General features: G+C 45.2%; 1 protein-coding gene across 1 annotated transcript in view; it reads right to left on the minus strand.

The window, feature by feature from the left end:
* CCDC18 (coiled-coil domain containing 18) overlaps positions 1–9,085 on the minus strand; it is a 71,942-nt gene that overhangs the window by 16,340 nt on the left and 46,517 nt on the right. Inside the window, 1 exon segment of the mRNA XM_043490849.1 lies at positions 8,775–8,912. Coding sequence (XP_043346784.1) covers positions 8,775–8,912 — 138 coding nt within the window.

Here is a 9,085-nt window from a genome sequence, read left to right on the forward strand (position 1 = left end):
GTGAGGGCACAGAGCTCTGGCTGAAGTGCTGGCCACTAAGAAAACCACTTTTCAGGAGAGGTATAATAAGGAGCACGTTGCCAAAGGTTCAAATGGCGGTCCCATAAGCTTTGATGAGACCAAGTTCAGGTCCCAGGGAAGAACTGGTTCTCTTACTTGAGGGTATGAACTTCCTAGGCCTTTGAAGAATCAGACAGACATGTCATTTGGGAAAAAAAAACAAAAACAAAAAACGAGTTACACACCCGTAGGTAGAAAGCTAATATTCCTGCAAGGTGAGCCTTGATTAAAGAAATTGCTAAACCTCACTATTTCAGGTCCAGTAGATACTCAAGTATGTCTTGTATGGATGAAAGTATGGGTGAGACTCCGCATTGGGACGCCCAAAACAGAAATAGTTTCCACTTAAAGAGGTAAGTAGCTCTGTTGGAGAGCTTACTACTACCAAGTAGGACCTGACAAACTTTCTCTGAGCAATCCTGCTCTCTGGGATTTAGCCATGAAGCTTTCAAGCCATTAGATGAAGCTAGTTCAGGTTCAGGTGGAGCAGCTGATCATGGTCCTGGGAAATCAGGTCCAGGTGCAACGGAAGCATGATTGGAGTTGCCTCAGAGATCTAGAAGGAGTGGAGAACCAGTGTCGGCAAGCCCATGCTGGGACTATTAGAATAACCTGGTCTAGCTTGATCTTTAGCATTACTCTGTGCACCATAAAGATGTTCCATCTATGTAAGTAGAAGGGTATCCGTGATAGAACCTGGACTGTGTTCCTGTAAGGAGCACAATTGGTGACAACTCTTGTAGTACATATTTGCAAATAGGTCTATCTTAGTCCCCCACTGCTGGAAAATGTCTCTTGCCATATCTGGGCACAGGGACCACATGTAGTGACTGGAAAAGACCTGCTGAGGTGATCTGCCAACTCATTTTGCATTCCCGGAAGGTAAGATGCTTCAAGGTTGATTGACTGGGCTATGCAAAAAACTCCCATAACTGCATTGCTTCATGACAAGAGGGAAGAGCAAGCTCCTCCTGGCCAGTTGAGGTAAAACGTGGCTGCAGCATTGTCTGTGAGAACAGCCAAGTTTCTGCCCACAATGTGCAGCAGGAAGGCCTGACAGGCCAGGCAAACTGCTTTCAGTTCCCCGATTTTGATGTGGAGAGAAAGTTCCCCAAGAGACCAGAGGCCGAGTTTTGAGAGCCTCAGGTGAGCTCCCCACCCTAGCACCGACACATCTGAGACCAAGGTCATTAATGGTTGAGGGTGTACAAAGAAAACACTTACACAAAGTGTAAGTGGATCCAACCACCAATTGAGGAAGATGAGGAACTGCTGAGGTACCGTGAGTGCAGTGTCTAGTTGGTGGTGGTTTGGCAAGTACGTTGAGGCCAGCCACGTCTGGAAGGATCTGAGGTGCAGCTTTGTGTGTTGTACCAGGTAATGCACGAGGCTGTGACCTAAACGTCTAATACAATTTTGAGCTGTTGTGAATGGATGACCTTTGAGTGCATTATCATCAGGGATCAGACTGAATGGAAATTTCCCTCTGGGAGATAGATCCTGGTTTGAGTAGGGTCAAACACTGTCCCAGTGAACTCTATCCTCTGCACCTGAGTGAAGGTAGATTTTTCTGCATTTATCAGAAGGCATACGGCCTTGAATGTTCATAGAATCATAGATGATTAGAGTTGAGAGAGACCTCAGGAGGTCATCTAGTCCAATACAACTAAATATCCCAGCCAGGGCTTTGTCAAGCCAGGCCTTAAAAACCTTTAAGGATGGAGATTCCGCCATCTCCCTAAGTAACCCATTCCAGTGCTTCACCACCCTTCTAGTAAAAGTGTTTCCTAATATCCAATTTAGACTGCCCCACTGCAACTTGGGACCACTGCTCCTTGTTATCTGCCATCATTCAGAACAGCCTAGCTCCATCCTCTTTGGAACGCCCCTTCAGGTAGTTGAAAGCTGCTATCAAATCCCCCCTCACTCTTCTTTTCTGCTGACTAAATAAGCCCAGTTTCCTCAGCTTCTCCTCATAAGTCATGTGCCCCAGCCCCCTAATCATTTCCGTTTCCCTTCGCTGGACTCTTTCCAAGTTGTGCACATCCTTTCTGTAGTGGGGGGCCCAAAACTGGAAGCAATACTCCAGATGTGGCCTCACCAGTGCCAAATAGAGGAATAATCACTTCCCTCAATCTGCTGGCAATACTCTTAATGCAGCCCAATAAGCCTTTTTGGCAACAAGGGCACACTGCTGACTCATATCCAACTTCTCGTCTACTGTAATCCCCAGGTTCTTTTCTGCAGAACTGCTGCTTAGCCAGTCGGTCCCCAGCCTGTAGCAGTGCATGGGATTCTTCCATCTTAAGGGCAGGACTCTGCACTTGTCCTTGTTGAACCTCATCAGATTTCTTTTGGCCCAATCCTCCAATTTGTCTAAGTCACTCTTGACTCTATCCCTACCCTCTAGCGTATCTACCACTCCCCCTAACTTAGTGTCATCCATGAACTTGCTGAGGGTGCAATCCCCCATCCCATCATCCAGATCAGTAATGAAGTTGTTGAACAAAACCAGCCCCAGGACCGACCCCTGGGGCACTCAACTTGATACCAGCTGCCAGCTAGACATGGAGACATTGATCATTACCCATTGAGCCAGATCTAGCCAGCTTTCTATCCACCTTATATAGTCCATTCATCCAATCCATACTTTTTTTTAAAAAACTTGCTGGCAATACTGTGGGAGACCATATCAAACGCTTTGATAAAGTCAAGGTATATCACGTCTACCGCTTTCCCCCTTATCCAGAGAGCCAGTTATCTCATCATAGAAGGCAATCAGGTTGGTCAGGCATAACTTGCCTTTGGTGAATCTATGTTGACTGTTCCTGATCACCTTCTTCTCCTCCAAGTGCTTCAAAATGGATTCGTTGAGGACCAGCTCCATGATTTTTCCCGGGACTGAAGTTTACTGGATGAGTTGAATGTTGGACACTACCTGAGCCCTGGACTGGCCTTAGCTAGCCAATCATCCAGATAAGGGTAGACATGCACCCCTAACCCCCAGAGAAAGGCGGACACTACTGCCATGCATTTTGTGAACACCTGCTGAGCCGAAGACAGATCAAGAACTGTGGGAGAACTGTGAATGGCTCGCTATGAATCTGAGCAACATTGTGTCCTTGGAATATCAATTTATGAAAATAGGCATCTCCTAAGGGTGGCGTACCAATTCCCGGGATCCAGGGAAAGGATAATGGATACCAGGGTTACCATGCAGAACTTTATTTTCTTGAGATAGTTGTTAAGCTACCGCAGGTCTAAAATGGGTTTGAGTCCACTCTTGGCTTTTGGGACTAGGAAATAACGGGAATAGAACCCCTTCACTCTTAAATTCTATGGAACCTCAGCCACCTGAAGGAGAGCTTGAACCTCCCAGACAACAAAGTTCTTCATGAGAGGGGTCCCTGAAGAGACAGGGACGGAAGGAAGGGTAGAAATAAACTGGAAGGTGCATCACAGTTCTACAGTGCTCAACACCCAATGGTCCGTGGTGATATGGGACCACACACTGAGAAAGTGGAAAAGGCGATTTACAAATAAAGGCGAAAGAGTCTGGCATCACAGGAACTGGTAGGATGTCCTCGAGCATCCCATCAAAATGCCTGCTTAGAACCCCCTGGATGACTGGGGGTGCAGGCATTGATATTGAGGTAAAAGTGGGGGATGGCCTATGCCTAAAACCTCTGCTTCTCTCTCTCTGCAGATCCTGACAGCCAGACATGGAAGAATACCAGATGGCTTTTGAGGTCTGTAGGGCTTCCTTGAAAGAAGCAGGTGTGTATAATCCAAAGGATTTAAGGATCACCCTGGAGTCTTTTAGATCATGCAGTTTCGCATCAGTGTGTTTTGAAAAGAGTGAAGCTCCTTTAGAAGATAACTCTAAGAGGACCTGAGAGGACTACAGCCACGAACTCCTGCACATGACCACTGCCAAAGCCATGCAGCCGCATCCAAAGCAGCTTGCAACAAGGTCCTCACCACTGATTTTTTCCCCTTGTCCACCAGTGAGAACTCTTGCATAGTCTCTTGCGGGAGCAAGTTCTTGAACTTCTGCATGGAGTCCTACATATTAAAATCATACCTGCCCAGCAGCGTGTAGTTTGCAATTCTGAGTTGGAAACTCCCAGTAGAATAAAACTTTCCTACTGAACAAGTTTAATTTGAGTCTTGATTTTTGGGGTTTCATCCTGATGACCCTGCCTTTCTCTCTCTCATTGGCAACAGCTACCAGCAGGGATCCTGGACAGGGGATGGAGGTACAGGAACTCAAACTTGGGCAGGAACAAAGTATTTTTGTTCAGCCCTTTTAGAGGTGGGAGGAAGGGACATGGGGATCTGCCACCAGGTCTTAACAGGGTCATAATGGCCTCATTGAGAGGCAGAGCTACTTTTGAGGAGTCCGCAGTGGCTAAAATGTCAACTAGGCTATAGGAGGACTTTCTCTACCTCCACCTGTATGCCCAGATTTAAGGCCACCCTCTTCAACAACTCTTGGTGAGCCTTATCGTCATCTGGGGGAGGCAACACTACTCCTCCTGAGACTGCCTCATGAGGGGAGAAGGCCAGCACCAGCTGTGGAAGCTCTTCTCTTTCTTCCTCAGCAGGATCTGGTTGAGCTGGTTCATGCAGTTCGGCTCTGGGGTCAGTACCGGAGTCCAGACCAGGCACTGTCCAAGAGGACAATATCGCCCTTCTTTTTAGGTCACCCAATAGCACACCTGGAATAAGCCCTGGAAACTGGGGAAAACCCCAGGAGTTCCAAAAGGACCACTGGACTGGCGTAGGTCCCCAGTGACCTCCTGACCATGCACTCAATGGTACTCCTGTGTCTGGATGCATGGAAGGGTGGAAATGCCTGGAGTAGCAGCTAGAGAGAGGCTCCTGGATGGGAGGAGTAAGACCCAACCTCCAATTCAGTCTCTCTCCAATATCCATGGTGGTGCCGTTCCTACCAGTGCCAGAGACCGGTGCCATGGTTTCCCTTTTGACAGTACTGAAGGCATGGTACCAAACAATGACAGGATCCAGTGGGTTCCCTCCTGTCCATTACGCACCAATAATACTGAATCTTGTATTGCCAGTAATATCAGTACCAACAGCTAAAGAAATTATCTGGCAGCAGCAAACGCCATGTGATTGGTACCAAGATAGCATCAGTACTGCGCTGTGCACAGATGTTAACAGCTCTTCCAGTACGGGACTCAACAGTGTCTGCATTGGTGTCAGAGTCAACGGTGCCAACTTTTGCAGTACCAAGACAGAAAAGTAGAGTGCAATCTAAACCCATCTAATCCCCAGGAACTGGCCATCCTCAGTGCCAGGGATCACCCCCTCTCAGCCATCTGGGATGGTGATCGGTGCCAGGACTCCAATACGGTAGGAGAAGCACTCCTTACCGATGGCAAGGTACTTGGTGCCAAGTCTGACCGGCCTGGCTCAGATGGAGGTCTCAGTGCTGCCTCCATGAGCAAAAATTTTAGCCTGGCCTTATGGTCCTCCTTTGTGCGAGGCTTAAAGTCCCTCCAGATCTGGCAATGGTTCCCAACATGAGCTTTTCCCAGGCACTTCAGGCAGCTTGAGTGAGGGTTGCGCAGGGGCATAGCCTAGTTGCAGGAGGCGCAGAGCATAAAGCCTGCGCATCAAAGCATGCCTCAGCATAGGGGAATGGACAAAACTCTTCTAAAACATGAAGCTATAGAACTTCACTAAAATTAGCTAAAACTGACTAAAAAACTAACAGAGAGAGCTTGCAAAACCAAGGATAGCAGCTCCAGCGACCGTCATGGGCAGTAAGAAGAAACTGAGGGGGGCACAAGGGGCATCAGCTGGGTGCTTTATACCAGCGCTATCGGCATGCAGCAGCAGCAGAGGGCGCTCAAGCTGCCCCAATGGGTACCACTGAGGAAAAAAAATTAGAGCAACTGTGCTCAGAGCATACATGTGCAATCAGTCAAAGAAGAAACTAGGGATATGAAGGTTTCATTTTCTGCAAGAAATAATGCAATCTACTTTTGTAATTTAAGTTAAATCTGCCAATCTGTATTCTGGAACCCCTTTCACATTTACAGAAAATATAAATAAGCCATTCTGAGTTTTCTTGAAGTTTTTTTTTTTCCCCCAACCCTTTAATTTGAATACAGTCCCATATTTCCTCATTTCTGCATGGAACTATTCTAACAATTGTAGCTAGATCTTCACCAACCTCCATAGAAAAAGCAGCAATAATAATTAAAAAGGAAAATTTGTTACCCGATTATTTCACCAGCTCTCAGAAAATGTATTCCAGGTGGGGTGGGTTGAGGGAGGATAGGGGAATGGAAAGAGAGGTCAACTTCCTATTCTGCATCCAGATCTCTTCCCCAGCCCAGTCTATGTGGGATGTAGTGAGCAATTAAGAAAAAGTAGTATGGAGAGACGGATAAGACAGACACACAAATTCCTTTCCTCAAATATAGGAAAACAGATTATTTAGGAATCCCCACTTGGGACAGCTTCTTGCCAAAGGGCGATTCTGTGGAATACCAAATCAGTTTGCAGTATCTGACAGACATGTTAATGGACGTATTAATTGATTTATTTTATGGTAGTTGATGTTTTTTCAGACCAAGCAACAGCCATAGAAAGTTGTGAATGGGCTCAGATCCTCTCTAGAATAGCTTTCCCTATATCTCAGAGTGTTTCTGTGATGCCATATTTTATCCATCTTGAAACAGTGGAATTAATTTTTTTTTTTAAAATTGAGACATTTGTGATGAAAGGACACAGAGGATGATTTCCTAAATTGTTTTTTTCACTTCAAGTATACCTTCATTGCTTTCCTCACATCAATCTTGTGCCATGTTTTCTCTTTCTGGTGTTGGGGTTTGGGCAAAAGTGATGGCAGTGTGATTTCCTATGTGGTATGAAAGGCTGTACTGCCTCCATACAACAATGATTTGTGAATATAAAACACAATATTTTGTCGTTATGGAATATGTAGCAGGGTTTATATCTTAGTAAGACAGATTTCTGAGACTTGTCTTGTTGATGTGATTCCTACTAAGAAGCAGTTTTTATTAGGCAAGAATGATAGAGCCTGATGACTCTAGCTAAAAGGGGTGAGGTGCAAGGGCTTGTAGTCTGGGGGTGAATTCCAGAAACATAGATCTGACTGATGTTTTAGATAGGTACACTGCCTTCACAAAACTGGACCCCAGAGATGGTCCTCTAGTGATTTGAATAAGCATGTATTTATAACACCTTCAAATCTCAAGACCTGAGACATCATGATTAAGCAATTAAGACAAGTCCAGACTATCATGAAGAAAATCTAAATGAACTGAAATGCCTGGTTTCTTTGAGTTAATTTCTGTTTCTTAACTACCACCAAGAGCACTCTGTCCAGGCTTGTGTAGGCAGACTAAGTGGATGGGCTGCAGGAGAGGACAACAGTATTTAATCATCTTGGAAGAGTATCCATCCAGGTTAGATTTTTAATACACAGGCTGTCTGGGTCAATTAATTTGGGTTTGGATATCGGAGCAGACCGTGTGATAGGAGATCCTGCTGGCAGGGAAGATGTACTGGGTAAGCCCTGTAAAGAAAACACAGCCTTCCCTGACAGTTAGGAGTGATGAGTATTATCTGGGTTTTGTACCATGGTTCCCAGAAGAGAGAATAGGAGGAAAGGGAGAGAGGACCTGGTTGGTCTCTTGGACATTTTCTTTGTTTATTTTTTGTTTCTTTGTTTGTTTTTTCTCTCTCCTTTTCTCTTCCGTGCTTTGGATTCTTTACTTTTCTTTGGACTTTTGGAGGGATCTTTCTTTCTGGAAACAGTATCCCCTTTTTCTGGTTAAGGCTTTTCAGTAAGGTCTAGTCTAAGTGAGGGTCTTTAAGTCTTCCCCTTTATCAAAAATATAATTTGAGATATATTGCAAGCAAACGTCTTCATAAGGATTCACTTCTTATTTCCAAAAGTTCTGGAAGTCTGACAGTATATGTTGGATTATTTCACCAATGACTCAATTACTCATTAAAGTATGTGAGAGGGGATCCCTTTAGATTTCCCTTTTAGACCAGGGTTTGCAGGGATATCCTGACTATCTGTGAAGCCTTCCTTGGGAACTTAGCTAGACCAGCCTGTTGAGTACTGAGGAGGCTTTTGGAGGCATCTCCAGGGGAGTCTCAGCTCAGACCAAGGAACAGAGGCCAAAACCTGCGTTCCAGGCTCAGAACCTCTTCCCCGGCTGGGCAAGGATAACCAGATTGGGAGCAGTTGTTAACAAAGTTCACCATCTGCAGCTCCAGAGAATGTTCATTCTCCAATGGAATACTATTTTAGCTTAGGCTTTTCTTTTGCTTGCTCCAGGATGAGGGGGAAGAAGTGGGTAGCCAGCAGTTCCATAAGTGGTACCATTCAGAAAATGCCCCAAGATGGACAGAAAAAGTTGGAAATGTGTGCGTTGGTGGGTAGATGATTATTCACTACTGTTCTAAAATAAGCTGTTGAGCACAAGTACTGTGGGAGTGCTAAATTGCTGGTCTATCTGCCCTACTGGATGCAGAAGACTGGCAGAAAGGACATGGCAAAGCCAGAGAGTCCTGGGACAAATTTCAACTGCCTTTGATATTTGCATGGAAAGGTGTGCAGTTAGTCTGGACTGAGTGGAGGAAAACACGCATGTAGCACAATACAGTAAAAATGCTAGGGCTAGTTCAGTTTTATCTTTTACCTCCTGTTCATAAGCCTCCTTCAATGAGTCTATTTCTGATGAAAGCTTTTTTATCTCGGCTTGCATTTTTGCTTGTAACTGAGCTTCACGTGCTTGGGCAGCACCCAGTTCTTCTGCCAAATGGTTTGCACGAGCTTCCTGTAAGATAGTATATAATAAATGTTAATGGCACTTTGCACTTATATGGCACCTTACATCCAAACATATATTAATTAAGACTGAATGTTTTTTTCCCATTTTATGCAGTGACAAAGATTAAACATTTACCTCAGTTGTCCACACTGAGTCAGTAGCAGAGCAACAGACAGAAC

Source organism: Dermochelys coriacea, chromosome 8 (assembly GCF_009764565.3).
Source record: "Dermochelys coriacea isolate rDerCor1 chromosome 8, rDerCor1.pri.v4, whole genome shotgun sequence".
Classification (NCBI taxonomy): domain Eukaryota; kingdom Metazoa; phylum Chordata; order Testudines; family Dermochelyidae; genus Dermochelys; species Dermochelys coriacea.